Source organism: Symphalangus syndactylus, chromosome 10 (genome assembly GCF_028878055.3).
Source record: "Symphalangus syndactylus isolate Jambi chromosome 10, NHGRI_mSymSyn1-v2.1_pri, whole genome shotgun sequence".
Taxonomy (NCBI): domain Eukaryota; kingdom Metazoa; phylum Chordata; class Mammalia; order Primates; family Hylobatidae; genus Symphalangus; species Symphalangus syndactylus.
In genome coordinates, this window is record NC_072432.2 from 83,151,248 (window position 1) to 83,167,209 (window position 15,962).

At 34.5% G+C, this 15,962-nt stretch overlaps 1 protein-coding gene across 26 annotated transcripts in view; it reads right to left on the bottom strand.

Annotated features, from left to right (window-relative positions):
- The window catches only part of EXOC1 (exocyst complex component 1), a 51,385-nt gene that overhangs the window by 21,357 nt on the left and 14,066 nt on the right, over positions 1–15,962 (bottom strand). For 15 of the 26 annotated variants that reach the window (XM_055294614.2, XM_063610428.1, XM_063610426.1 and 12 more), the window contains 6 exons: positions 15,322–15,509; positions 12,936–13,163; positions 12,606–12,738; positions 11,862–11,971; positions 11,009–11,062; positions 5,729–5,878 (listed from right to left, as the gene is read on the bottom strand). In XM_055294614.2, the coding sequence (XP_055150589.1) occupies positions 5,729–5,878; positions 11,009–11,062; positions 11,862–11,971; positions 12,606–12,738; positions 12,936–13,163; positions 15,322–15,509 (863 nt within the window). The remainder of the gene's footprint in view (positions 1–5,728; positions 5,879–11,008; positions 11,063–11,861; positions 11,972–12,605; positions 12,739–12,935; positions 13,164–15,321; positions 15,510–15,962) is intronic. The other 11 variants (XM_055294623.2, XM_055294622.2, XM_063610432.1 and 8 more) reach the window with 1 other exon arrangement.

Sequence of the window (15,962 nt, forward strand, 5' to 3'; positions counted from 1 at the left end):
AAAAGTAACATGTACTTCTTATTAATACAACACATTTAACAATTTCAATTTTTCAATTCCCCAAGTCCTTCATGTTTGTTTTAAATTTCATGGTCAAAAACTTTGATGTATTTCACAGGATATAAAAATAGGTTATTTTCTGTCTTAAAAAACAATTGAATAGGCATCATAATGTTAACAATTTACAAAAATATGAAGTCAAACATAACCATATTTATATTTTCATTTTTCTATATTACCTTTTGCATATTTTAAATATCACTGTAATCATACTATACAGAATATCTAAATCAGAATAATCACGTTTCTCTAGTCTCACATTTTAATGACAGCACAGTATTCAGTTTTGTTGGTGTAGCACCACTAAATAAACCAATCCCCTAACACAGGACAATGAAGAGGTTTCCATGTTTTGCTATGATAGACAACGTTACAATAAGCTTTTCATCTCTAATGAACTATTTCTTTGAAATAATTTCTTAAGGATGGAATTACAGGGTCAAAGTGTATAGGAATCTTAATTGCTCTTCCTCTGTATTGTCATGTTGCTTTAAAAACAGACCAATAATAAATAGTGTCAACGGCACTTAAGAATATTCAGTTTCACTGAGTCTCTGACAGCTTGGGGTATTACTCCAAAATAGGTTATTTTCCATAAGAATTTAATTAGCATATCTTACAGTTTTCAAAATTAAGTAATTAATTTTCTTAAAACAGATTTGATTAATTCTCGCTTAAATAAAAACATCTATCCTTTGGCATACAAAAATCATTTCTTCATCATTTCTACTTATTATCACATAAAAATATACTCTCAAGAAGAGTTCCTCAACAGTGGGAGACTGTATATTTTTCCAAGTATGAAGTTAAATGCCATACACAGAATCTGACTAAATTTAAATAAACTCATAGCAGAAAAGTTGTACCTAGCTATTCTTTTAAGTTTATAATAAAATCTAAGCTTCAACTTCCTATATTATTTCAAATTAGTACATCCATTTTAAGAACATGTTTACCTGCTTTAAAGATCAGGTATACCTTCCAAAAGGTACATGTTGTATAAATATTTGTATATTGATTCACAGTTTACCATTGATTGTCTTAAAATATTTTATAGATGTATTCTTATAAAACAGCATTTGGACCAAACATAATATAGATCCTGTCCTTTTTCAATTTGTAGGCCATATACATTTTTCACATAATCTCTGTAAGAACACTTAGTCAAATGGGCAATTCTTTCCCATGATCTTTGTATAACTTTAAAAGCAAATATAAATTAAAATTCCTATTTCATTGGGATGTATTACTTTTTCAGTGGGACTCAAATGACTTAAGATACCTTTTTTCCTGGTACTCAACAGAACTCACTGATAGGAAAGACCACAGGAAGGTTTTACTATATCAGTGTCTCTCCAAAACTCTATGATGCTAGCCTGGGCAACATGGCGAAACCCTGTATCTACAGAAAATACAAAATTAGCCAGGAGTGGTGGCACATGCCTGTAGTCCCAGCTACTCAGGAGGCTGAGGCAGGAGGACTGCTTGAGCCCAGGAAGTTGAGGCTGCAGTGAGCTGTGATCACATCACTGCATTTCAGCCTGGGTGTCAGAGTGAGACCCTGTCTAAAAAAACAAAAAACGAAAACAAAAACAAACCACAACACAACAACAAAAAAACAAAACAAAACCCTATAGTAAGTTTTAAATTTTAAGATGGTACTTTAGAATGCTAGTTTGCCATCTTCTCTACTGGCTCTCTGATTTTTTTTTCCTTCCATTCACCTCAGCTTCTCTGGCTCTGATTAAATCTGCCTTTCCTCACAGCAACCCTTGCCTCTAGTGTTTGGCTTCAAGTAGAAAGCAGTGGAACCTGGGCCCACTGTAGGGTCTCCATGTTTACTTTTTCTTTATACGATGTGAAAGGAAAATAAATCTTGGGGCCCCAAAATCACTAAGCTAAAGGGAAAAGTGAAGCTGGGAACTGCTTGGGCAAACCTGCCTCCCTTTCTATTCAAAGTCATTCTTCTGCTCACCAAGAAAAATACGTATCTGATTGGCTCCTTTGGAAAGGCTAATCAGAAACTCAAAGGAATGCAACCATTTGTTGCTTATCCACCTATGATTTGGAAGTCCCCTCCCCACTTTGTTGTCCCTTTGCTTCGAGTTGTTTGGCCTTTCCAGACCAAACCAATGTTCACCTTACATATATTGATTGACGTCTCATGTCTCCCTAAAATGTATAAAACCAAGCTGTGCTTGGACCACCTTGGGCACATGTCGTCAGGACTTCCTGAGGCTGTGTCATGGGTGCGCGATCTTAACTTTGGCAAAATAAACTTCCTAAACTGACTGAGATCTTGTCTCAGACATTTGGGGTTCGCAACAATAAGACAAATTCTACAAATGTAAAACTGAGGTGGAGAGAAGACACGTGAGTCATCTTCAAGTCAGACTGCCAAACTCAGGAGGCTATTAGGAGAGGAAAACTCCTTTCCTACCCAAGCATGGATAGACCGTCTCTACTAACTGCCCTACATGTATGACCCAGAGTCGCAGACAGGGGTAGCAGTCCCGGGAGGAGGGAATTTGGGCAGTCCAAGCTACATCTATTTTCTGTATACCACAAAATGGGGCTTTGCTTAGATTCAGCCTCAGTACAGCTAGAGGCAGTGGCTAGTGATTCTTATTCCCAAAGAATTTTGAACAAGTTTTTCCTGTTCCTGCCAAAAAGTATGAGCTGTGTAAACCTAACCAAGTGCAAATAGCTTTCTGAATTTAATTATGATTTCTTACTAAAGAAACACTGATTTTTCTGTTTCCTTCTTTTTTCTTTCATTCCTTTCTTCCTTCTTGCTTAAGTAAAATTTCTGTTTTTGACAACTCTTCAGCAACCAAATTAGATGAGGTAAAAAATACACAACCTGTCAAAAGCTCAAATCACAGGATGACGCAACATTCCTGGGAAAAAGTCAATTTCATTTAAAAAGCTCATTAATATTGTCAATCAAAAATATACTCCGAACAGAGAATGATTCCATAAATCATTACTAGGTTGGCTATAATCTTGTTTCTTCACTTTAAATTACATTCATGAACACTGCATTATATATAAAGATAGGGCAATAATACTGGGAACACAATTAGGCAGAAAGCTTATTGATTACTTATTTGAATATTCACTAGGGGACAAAGCACTTGTTGGCACAAAACTCTTAAAGAAATATAATTTATGTTTAATTATTCAGAATATTAATCCTCCTAAAACTTCAAAAGGCAAAGAATTCCACTAATGTAAATTTTTTCCTTAAGAGATCTCCAAATCAGAATTCTGTTGAATGAAAACAAGACAAAACAAAATATAACACAACAGTGGAGGTGTATAATGCTTAATATACTAATTCTGAGGAACTAAAATAATCTCACCTAAAACAGCTAGCCAGATAAGAAGTATAGAAGCACCTCAGGAAACTTTTTTTTTTTTGAAAAGCATTTTTAAAATTATAATTTAAAAATATTATTTATTTTACTAAGGTTTATATCCCTTTTCTTATGATCTCAGTTTAGAAGTGCAAGAGCCAGATTTTACTCTAAATGGGCAAAGGCACTTCAAAGAGAAAATACATGAAAACTGATATATAAAAATGTCCTACTGTCAAATATGTCAACACAAATGCATGGATAAGAATATATAATTTGCCTCCTTCTTACTATCACACTTCTCATAAATCTCTACCTAACCCTTCTGCTTTCTTCTGAAGCATGAATCTAAGATACCAGATAGAAGTTGCTTTTACTTTAGCAATTCCAATATTCTCATTCCACAGAGATAAAACATATCATTATTTCCAATTCTAGAACATCTTTTAAGGCCATATTGTCCATATAATTATTATTAATTATTAACACAGCTTATGCATTAGATTTCTTATTTTTAAACTTCAAATTCACAAAAACTTACAGATAAAAGATTTTAGATGTTTCTCAAGAGTATTTCAGAATTTTAATAAAAGAGATCTTCAGCCAGGACTATCTAGAATACTATTAGCTATTTATGTATTTGACTAGATAGGTGGGAATTCTTTAGCTCTATTTTTTTAAAAAGGGACATGATGTCCAATTCCTAAACTAAAGGTCAACAGCATAAATGCCAGAAAAGTACTGTCCCTATGGCTTCCTGCTACAATGGCTATTAAGTCTAAGTCAGGCCGTGTCATTCCATGGCTCAAAGTCCATCATCTCCCCTCCCTACCCTGCAATGTCATGCACAGTAAAAGACAAAACCTTACATGGTCCACAATCCCATCCAGATCCACCCCGCCCCAACCAGGGTCTGCCCCTGGCTCACCGTGCTCCTACCACACTGGCCTCCCTGCTCTGCAAGCACAACAGGAACGCTCTGCCTTAGGGCACTTGCACTGTGCCTGGAAAGCTCTCCTCTGGAAATCCTTATCCCACACCCTTCTCCCAGTCCTGGCATTCCCTGCTTTATTTTCTCTAGAGCACTCAGCAGCACCTTTTAACATACTATATAATTAACTTTTTTCTTTGTCTGTCTCCCCTAGAATAAGTACTCTGAGAAGGCAAGTATTTGACTGTTTCCTTCAATGCTGTATCTCTAAGTGCTTACAAGTGTTAGCATGTAATAGGTGCTCAATTCATTTACTGATTGAATATATGAATAAATGACTTTGCTCTTCCCCAAGTGCAGAATTTTCATCAGTAGTATATACTACTGTTCTAAACTCCAAGCCCAGCAAGTTTGGCATCAACCTGTTCCTTCTGCTGTTGGAGTTCTCTCTTTTGGTTTAGATTCTCTATCTATTCCCAACACCATCTTCCTGGCTCAACACTTCATTTCATCTGAATTATTACTTTAGGTTCTTAATTCAGTTTCCCTCATTTAATCTTTTCCCATGCTTGAGGAATACTGGTAGGTCCCATAGCTCATCTTTTTCAACATAATTTCTCGCTGCCCTAGAATAAGAAATTTCTGCTTCAGTCACACTTAAACTCATTGTTCTAGGACAACCATGTATTTTTCTCACCTTTGTCTGCACATCTCTCTCCCCATCCCTGGAATGCCCTTCCTCTTATTTCTGGTTTATTTAATTGCACTCATTATTTAAAATCAACTGAAGTCCGATATTGTCCATGAAGTTTCCCCCATGGTCTCGAGACAGAGATTTTCCTTGTCTATACTGCCACACACTTAAAATTCATTTCCAGTTTAGTGTTTAATTTTTTGCTGATTATTTTATGTATGATTCTTCCCAGTCAGATTTAAAGCTCATTAGAGTAGATGCTTATTAGTTAGGCCCCAGGTGTCTGGAATAGTGGAATGCTTGTTTAATAAAGAGGCACTCTGTATTTCCTTAACAGAACAGATTATAAATCCACAGAGGGCAAATACCTCACTTGCAATGCTCATACTTCCTTGTTTCTATACTGTACATAAAGAAACTCAGGAAATAAGCATAGCATTTAACTAAATTGATGCTTCAGGCTACAGTATGGCTTAATATTTTTCCATACTGAAGTTCAAAATTTAGCTCTCCTTTATCCAAGTAAATAAAATGAATGTTGTCACTGGTAAAGAGCACTGATTCATTTTCTGCTTTGCTAAGAATGTACTACAGTATTTTAAACTTGGGGAACTGAACACATGACCTCTTGATTCTAAAAGATAATGCTCTATTCTCAGTGCGTAAATGACGTCAAATCCATACCTTTGTTAGTCCTTCATATTTTCCATAATCTGTACTCTTTAGCCACTCCATCAGCTTGGCATATCGGAGCAAATCTCTATGAAATGGATGATGATTGGGTAAAGTCAGTTCAACAGAGTGCTGAGCAAGAGTCGAACTCTGATCATGACCCTAAAGTGAGTAAATAAGTAAATAAATGTAATCAACAGTACAAAGAAATATTGTTCCAATAAAAAGTCTAAACAATGACCAAAACGTGGCCAAGCCAAACCAATAAGACATAGAAAAATAATTAAGAATAGAACACAGAAAAATAAAAGCCAAATACTTACACAACTTTTATATCCTGTGGATATCAAATGAACATTACCACCATAAGATAATCATAAACACGCAAGAATGGCACTCTGATAAATCAACTACTCATTCCGTCTTCTAAAGGAATGAAGATGGAACGTTTTAATGAAGCTCGTCTCTCTCATACCACATTTCACAATTTACCAAGCAAATGACCTTCTTGATATAGCTTGAATTAAGAAACACAAATAGAGAAATCATTCAAAACAGTCTACGTTTATGGTATTCCCATTAGAGTTTATATTTAAAACAACAGATAAAAAAACGTAGAATATAAAGTCTTAGAGCTTGGAATTGGAACCTTGGTCATCTGAGTCTTACTTCTGTCTTGGAGCAGATTCAAATTGAAAATATAATTTCCCAACAACAAGCAAAAGGCAAAACAAGACAGATTTATTTGATGTAATTTTCACTCAATCTAATTTGCCTGGATAGCCAGAAGTTATTTGTCAGCATTTTGTGAAAACTGCATTAAAATTACACAGACTGCTAGAGTTTTGGAGCTAGTTAACTCATTTCCTGGTAAGGTTACCTAAAGCTAATTATGAATGTGTATCATACTAGTTGGTATACATTAGCTTAATAAGCATCCTGAATTTAAAGAATTTAAATTCTTTTAAGTTAAAAGGGATTTCTTTTACCTAATTTATATACTTTACTATATACACAAAATAACCTAGTGGTTATGAATTTTAAAAAATTTTCTTTTAAATACAGACTATTCAGAAAGAAACATTTCTGGCCTAGAGGAATGAGGAGCTCCCTGGTAACTGAGAAAGAAAGACGGGAGTATAAGACATGCCAAGTACAAAAACCCGCATCATTATCCATGTCCCTTCTTCATAAATGTTTTCAAATCAGTCTGTTGGAAAATTTTCTTCATGTGAGAATACATCCCAATTTAAAATGGAAATTAAAAAGAAAAAAGGAAGGACCCATTATACAGAAATTACATATAAAATGGTAGAAAACAACCAATATACTTCTCAGATTCATCTTACTGATATCTACTTAGGTCAACTTGGGAAACTGAACTAGAGATGGCAGAAAAATATCACAAAACGAAACTGACCAGTTCAAAATAACAAGAACTAGAACACAGGGGCAACAGAAGTTCGCAGCTACCACAGATGTTATACACAAGATATATTAATAGGTTCATAATCCCTTTCTGTAATTCTGACATCCAAAAAGCTCTGAAAACTCAGACTAAGCTTGGCACCAAAACAATTTTGATGGTAAAACGTGACCTGAACTGACATGGGCCTATTTATAGTGTTTAGAGTGACTATTCCTATTTTTTGTTGCAAAAACATGTGCTTGGAGGGATTATGTAATATACAGTATATATACTGTATTGCTTTTCTAAAATCTGAAACATTCTAAAAACACTCCTGACCCCCAGAATTCTGGATAACGGAGAGTGGACCTATGTGGATGTTCTTTTCTGGGTGGTTACCTGAATATAAAACAATCACATCTTCCAAAAGAATCAGTGAGGACTAAGAGCTAAAGTGTTGAAGAATAGAACAATTCTATATATTTAGAATGCCTGGGCTACCACATCTTTTCTGTAAGGGCTAACAATAAAGATGAACAAAATCAATCATATTAAGTAAAACACACAGGCATTACCATTGGACTATTATCTGTTTCTATGTTGCCAAAGGGCAATATAAACATTCTATTAACAGAAATGTTTTTTAACCAAGATGCCAGAAGGATAATCAGGATTCTACAGCATCACATGTATTAGATACTAGCCAGATATAGATGATATAGTTTTAGGTCTACAAATGTCTCCAAATTGCGTTTTATTTTTTAAGAATTTATTTTTATTTTTATTAATAGAGATGGAGTCTCACTATGTTGCCCAGGTTGCCCCCAAACTCCTGGGCTCCAGTTATCAGCCCACCTCAGCCTCCCAAAGTGCTGGAATTACAGGTGTGAGCCACTGCGCCTGGCCTAAACGATGTGCCTTAATTGGTCATGCTGATTAAAGGGGAAGAATATTTGACAGACTTATATCATACAAATGTTTACCAAATAGTGTTTATTAGTAACAACGTATCGTTATCCAAAACAATCTTCCTCATTAATTTTTCTCAGTGATTCAAGACTCAAATTATTGTCTATGTTCTTCTACTACAGTTTACTCAGGCACAAATGTCAATTAACTTGTTCAAGGTAACCCAGCTAGGAGGTGGGAGAGTCAGGATTTCAAACCCAGGAAGTTTGGCTCTGGTGTCTGCACTCTTAAGCACTTTGCTATAGTGACTTTTTTAAAGAAATGATACATTGGGGTCAAAATTTGAATAAATTTTCAAGATTTGGAACTCTTTCTTTCTGTTATGGCATACTTACTTATTCTTTTCTTAAAAAAAAATCTGAGAGAAGTTCCAACAAACCTCACAAAAATAGATATTAATCACAAGTCTTTCTAAGCTTTTAACCAGAGATCATCAATCCGCGTTCACAAAAATGTGACATATGCTTAAGGAAACAACTTTTGTAAAAGAAATTGAATGTTAGTGGTCTACAATACGGGTTTTATTTTATTATAGCTTGTTTCTGTATATGTATGTTGAAAGAAAAATTTCGAAACTTAAATGTATGGTAAAAAGTTCCACAACTTCAGTTTTTTCCTGGTTGTACTTTTAGTTCAGTGCATTTCGGTTTATTTTCATTTTCTCTAAGTTATGTACATAATCAGTCTCATCATGTTGCTAAAGGCAAAAGTAGATAGAATCATGAGGTCTCTGTAGAACCAAAGGGGGAAACAAAAGGCAGAGAGCAGTTATCAAAACAAATCTTTCAAAAAACAACCAAAACAATTTTTTAAAGGACATATTCTTTATGCAAATATTTCCTGAATTTCATTAGCCTTAATTTGACTGTTTTTGATATCATAACCCTAATTAGTGTAAACTGACCAGATTCTCATACCTGATCTTTCTAGATACACAAATCCCTAGTAAATGTAAAAATTATGGGCAAGAGCCTATAATTTCAGGGGAAGTTGAGTGTGTAAGATCTGAAAGATCTAAAAGAAGCTAACTACTCTTTATGTAACATTACTCTCATATTATGTTACAGTGAGTATTATATTAAAATACACTTTAAGTTTCACTAAAGTATAGATAACACAGAAGTATTAATAGGAAAGTTGCATCACAGATAGCATGCTCTGGATCAGTGACTCCCAAATGCAAGATGTTTTTCCTGGCCTATAGCAATAAGAAAAAGTACAATGAAAGAAGTGAGTCCTTCATAAAGGTAAATGTATTAATTTTTAAAATCTGAAATTCTTATTCTTTTAGTGCCAAAATGTCATTTTTAAAATGAAAAGATAATGAAAGTGGATAATAGTATTTCTTTTTAAAGGTCTTTATTTGGTAAAATAAAAAAATTGGTGATTTGGTCAATCTCCGAATTTTATTTCTTTTAATTTTACTAATTTGTGAATTTTAAAAAGACTGAGAATCGATGCTTTGAAATTACTGTTATATTGTGAATAATAATAATATTTTCACTGGATTCTTCAGTACAATATTTGTAAATGTTGTAACTATACATTTGCTATAAACTGTATTGCATGGACTCGTTCAAGTCCTACCTTATCTGCAATTCCTTCCATATCTGACTCCTTAAATTCTCAATAAACTCACTTTTGATTAAACCTTTTTAGCACTTATAATCCACAGTTCTACAATTAGCAATTTATTACATACATTGCTAACGTACATTAGTCTTAACTCCTTACAAAGAGTAAGTACATTAGTCTTAATTCCTTCTTACAAGCATCTTGAGGGTAGGAACTATTTCTTATTCTTACATATGGTAGACAGTGAGTACATAATAAGCATACGATGAAAATTCTGTGACTGCCAAAGAGGTGTACCATATTATTTTAATCAATTTTCCCAGCTTGTCCCCTACCAGGAATAGAAATACCCATGTTTCTCAACAATTTTGCTGGGTGACCTGATGCACTGAATGCAACACTAAGAAAATCTTTTTCTTATGTGTGGGATATCTTCTTCCACCTTTTCTGGCACATCCCAGGTTGTCGCAGCATTCTGGTTTTTAACATGCATCACTCACATGTAATAACACATATTAGCTTTTCAGAAATGGGAAGCATTCATTTTAAATGAAGCCATTAGTTTACAAAGCAAGAAGCAAAATCATAAATAACTGCATGTTACAACAAACAGTTAAGGGTACAGAAAAGACTATTCTTTATTGGCTGGTATTTTCAATACTATCTAACAAATGTGGATAACATAATTGTTGACAGTGTCATTTTTAAAAACTAAGGAATTGTATAGAAAAAGATGTTATTGAAGTAATTACCTAAGAAAAACATGAATTAGTATTTCCTATGTGACATCTAGGTTTACTTTTTTCTCGACACTTTTCAGTGAAATGGAATGTTAAGGGAATCTCTCTGATTCCCCGCTACCGTGCTTTTTGTTAGGTGGCCTTCCTTTATGCTCCCAGTCTCACTATCACAACATTTATCCCTCTTGAGTATATTACTTGTTTGTCTCCCTTCCCTAGACTGTGAACTACTTGAGGACAGGATTGGTCTCTCATTTATCCCAAGTCAATGTCTGGTATGTACCTCAATCACCTGGCAATACTAAATAAATGAAGGAGTAATATTACTATTATTACTAAATGAAGGAGTAATACTACTGTTTATTATGAAATGAAGTGAGTGAAAAAATGACAGAAAGAAAAGCAAGCAGAATGAGATTAAATGCCTTTTTGGCCAAAATAGTCTCTACTCTGGGACATTTAAAAACTGCTACGAATGTGGTTAACAGCTTAAATCAGTAAGTTATAATCTGTAAAGATTCTGCTGTTGTTAAGTTTAGCAAACTTTATAGAAAAAAAAAAAAGAATCAGAGAAGCTTGAGCCAAATTTGATGTACTCACAGGAACCGAAAGAAAGTAGGACCTGTTATAGAGCTGAAGAAGGGCCTGAGTAAACTAATTGGAAATAAAATATAGTAAATACAATTGTTTTAGAATATTGTGAAGTGAAAATAAAGTAAAAATCCATTGTTTTCAGGCATTATTTCTTGATGAACAAGATATCCCCCCAATTTTTTTTCATTCAACAACTCAAAATAAAAGGGACTTTAAAAAGAGATGAAAAAGTAAGAAACCTAATTTATTACATTAGATATTAAAATGGCTGTAATTCAAATCCCTCAAAGGTACTCTTAATATTATTAATAACAATATTATTACCACACTCTTAATTATAACATCCTTTTCCATATAAAAATATAGGCAAAGCATTTATATGAAGATCAGATCAACTGAAATCTGCAGTTGAGCTACAGTCATTTTCTTAACAATTATACTATGTACTAAGTACATAGAACTTACAAAACATTTAAAACACTGAATCAAGTCCTGAGTCTCACCTCAAAATACTGCAAAATAAAACAGGTCCAATAGTAAACATCTAACAAGTCTGGACTTATTTTTATAAATAAAAATATCTAAGTAGTATATGTAATTCATATGCATAGTTATTTGATTTCTAGAATCAGACAGCATCAGCTGAAGGGAACTAGACTGTATACCAAAAGAGGCAGCTGAGGCCCAGGGTACATCTATGAGCAAAGAGGCACCTATTTCAAAATCTTAAAATCAAATATGTGAAGGAATTGACTGCAACCCCAATTAAACACATTAACATTTTTGTGGAAATGTAAGGTTAAGATAATACATAAATAAGCTATAGGAACATGCTGTTTTAGTAATAAAATAAAATTACCTGTTGAACAAAAACATTGTTGAGGTGACTGGCCAGTCTCCGGGCAAAAAGCTCTCGCAAATCACTGAATCGCTGCTGTTGCTGTTTGACTGCCAGAAGCATGTCATGGCCTGATACAGAATGACATTTTGTGATCACTTTAATAGGTAAAAAGATTTCCTTGATGTTTAATGGAACATTAAAAATACCTAAAATTTTGAAGAACCCAAAAGTTTTATGGGTGTATTCATTTACTTGATAAAAGTTAAGCAGGAGAAAAATGGGATTTCACAGTGGTTCTCAAAGTGTGGTCTTGCCTCACCATTGCCTAGGAATTGTTAAGAAATGTGGATTCTAAAATCTCAGCCCAGATCTGCTGAATCTGGGGCTGAAGCCAGGCAATCTATGTTTTTAACAAGACCTCTAGGGATTCTGACGGACACTCAAGTTTTTAAATAATTGCCTAGAAAAACCTTATGCTCTCTGGTCTAACCAAAGCACCTACTTTCTGCTGGGTTCTGTGGATAGTACTAAATAAAGATCATGGTGTTGACTATAGTCATTGAGGACAATTAGAAGGAGGAACTGAAGTAAAAAAGTTCCTAGTATCAATAGAAATAAGTTGGGAAATCAGTGAAACTTGAATAGCTAATAATGTAACCCTAAACCACTTGTCTCATGTATTTCTTGTCAAAATCTTTATAACAAGTTACAGGCTTAGTCTCAGATTCTTGGTCACATTTTTGTCATTTCTAATGAACATACCCGGTCGAAGAGCTACATTCATGCACTGCAGAAGGGCATCAGCAGCATTGGTGCAGGCCTCAATGCCTCTGGAAGAAGCAAGATCTCCTTCCTGAAGGGCCTTTATATGACCTTTGGCCAAGTCCATGTGGTTCTAGAATATATGCAAACACACCATTTGCATGTGTAATTTTGGGAAATTTACAGGCCAGATGCTACTCAGTCCTATCATTAGGTCTTTGGAATTATTTTAAATCCTGTTCTCACAAGGAAATTAGAAAATGTTTACAAATGGGTTTTATATAGCATCACTAGTTTTTTTTGTTGTTGGTAATTTATGATCATACTTACCACAAGGAACTCTATCTCAGATAGGAGTTTTACATTATTAGTGTTACTAAGATGAATTAGGTGGTTGCTTTCAGAGATCTGATCCATTTGTTCTTTTACACTTTGGAGCATTTCCTCATAACTGCTCAGTTTCAATTCAATCTGATCTACCTCCTTTAAAGCCTCATCTAGCAATTTCATCAGGATGTTGACTTGTTTTTCAGATGCCATGATTGACTGGATGTTAGCCTACAAAGTTAAAGACCAAAACAAATAAAAACACAACACTTCATGTTATTTAAATGTGTAAAAGAATAAAGGTGAAATGTTGCTAAATTTCCTTGAAAGTCGCATAACAAAAATTGATATATACCTACACATCTACTTTAGTTTATCACTTTACGTTCTTGCATGTTTTACACAGTATTTCACGCAGGTACACTTGCCTCCATATCAATGTTAGGGACCATGCCTTAGGATTTTATATTTCCACAAACTGCACAAGTAAGGTTCCAGAATGCACAAGTAAGGTGCCAGAAAGTATCATTAGTAATGGCACATTCTCATTTCTATACATTTAGGAGGCATTAGGCCATGGTATCTCTAACATTTCCTCCAATTCTACCAGCTAGAAATTTTCTTAACGTCTATGTGAAACCCTAAATAAAAGCATAATCACCTATGTGATATCTTAGTTGAGAAAGCAGCAGTGGTATACCAGACTCTGAAGGATATATGAAACTAATTTATAACTGTAGTATGATGGGAACTAGTAACAAGATGTAGAAGAGCATATGGCCGATAGATAGCTCCTTCTATCATCTTTTTTCTTTTCTCTTTCATTTGCAACTGTTTTTTTTTTTTCTTCCCCAGGCAAAGCAGTAACAAACCACCATCCCCTTATCACTATTTTCTAAATGATTCTGACTATTGATTCTGAATTCCCTGAAATAAGGAACTGCCAAATCCAAAATTAAACTGCAAAGCAATATGCTGACTTGGAACATATATACAATATTAATTAGAACAAAAAATATAAATCACTAAGCCATATTAAGAAGGCAAGTAACATGGTATGATGAAAAAGTTGGACCAGAAATTTAAAGAATATCATTGTACAGCTGACGCTGTGGTTTCACACGTTATTTATATACTATTCACAGTAAATAAAATGTAAGTGCAATACGACTTTAAGAGTCAGCAGGAATCAGAAGCCACTGACATCTCTTAAGTAACAGAGCTGGAGTTTGAATCTGCCCAGGATAATTTCTCCCTTAACATCTTAAAATCATTTCTAGGCTTTGCTTTCGGTGAGCTCTGCAAACTTGTAAGCTTGGACTATTCATATAATCTCTCTGGGCCTGAGTCAGACCCCATAACTTCTGTACTTTTCATGTATACAACACTAAAATTTAAGTCTTTAAAATGTTCCTTATCCTCTGAGGGATTTCTTAAATGCTTACCTTTTCTTAAAACCAGAAAAAACCCAAATGATTTTAGATTACTCTAGCATAAGAGATGCTGTGTGTTTGATTTTTTTGTTTTGTTCTGTTTGTTTTGAGACAGAGTGTCACTCTGTCACCGAAGCTGGAGTGCAGTGGAACAATCTCAGTTCACAGCAACCTCTGTCTTCCAGGTTCAAGTGATTCTTGTGCCTCAGCCTCCCAAGTAGCTGGGACCGCAGGAGCATGCCACCATATCTGGCTAATTTTTTTTTTTTTTTTTTAGTAGAGATGTGGTTTTACCATGTTGGCCAGGCTCGTCTTGAATTCCTGACCTCAGGTGATCTGCTCGCCTCAGCCTCCCAAAGTGTTGAGATTACGGGTGTGAGCCACTGCACCCAGCAGGTGCTGTGCATTTGAATTACACTCAAAAACTGCACACAAAACAAAAAGCTCTATTCTAAAACATTTTAGCCAAGAAGTCACAGATCTTTTTCTCTGGCTCTCCTGTTTTCACCACACTCACTCCACTCTTCTTTGGTAAATGATTCACATATTTCAGCCACATTTCTCTCTTTATACTTCACCCCTATTTTTATTTTTTTCAAACCACACACATACACACAAATGCTATTCTTTGGCACTGAACTATTCAGACATGTTTCAGAAGCTGAGCGAATCAACTCCCAAGATGTTCTCTGGCCTAGTTTTTACTCCCATCACTTCATATCAAGAACCTCCCCAAATCCAGAATCTCAGCCAACTGTCTTCATTGGCTCAACAGGAATAGTTCATCTTTTGAACAAGAACAGTAAAAGACTGACGGCAGCTGGTAATGTGCTTATAGATAAAGATGGCAATAACACACCATAAAGGCTTAAGTGCTGAGGTAGTGTAATATGAACATCATTAGCCTTCTCAATCCACTATACATCACTTATTCATAGATTTCAAGAAAGTCTTACCCCATCTAGCACCTGCAGCTCTCTGGACAATTTTTCTGCAAAGGCTTCCGCATTCGAGATTGCATATTCACAGCCTTCCATCATTATTTCAATATCCTGTTCTTCTCTTGCATTTAACTCTTGGTATTCATCTACTACTTCTTCATCACCTCCTGTCACACTCTGATTTTCTCCACTTGGAACGGATTCTTAAAGAGGGTAAAAATTCAAAGTAAAATAGTCAAAAAAGTAGAAAAGACTGTAACATAATACATATAGCTAGGTATAGTTATAAGCACAGGTCACATTTAGCAGCTGAAAAAGAGGAAAGAATGATTCAAATGATATGAAAAAAATCATACTTTATTTTTATAAATAATTTCATATGTTAATGAAATAAAGTCCTAAAAAATAAATAAAAAGCATGCAGTCTAATGCACTAACTTACAACTGTTAAAACAGGCTTTCACCACAATTTCCCAAAATACAATTAAGCTAAAATGTAGAAACAAAACACAAAAACAGGTAGAAACAAATCTAAACATTTTTTCGTACCTGATGTGGCTGTTGCTTTAACAAAACAATGACTATGAATTCAGTACACACAAAAACAATTTGCTTTCCTTTTTTTCCCAGGTAAAATTTTTCTTTTGTTACTTTCA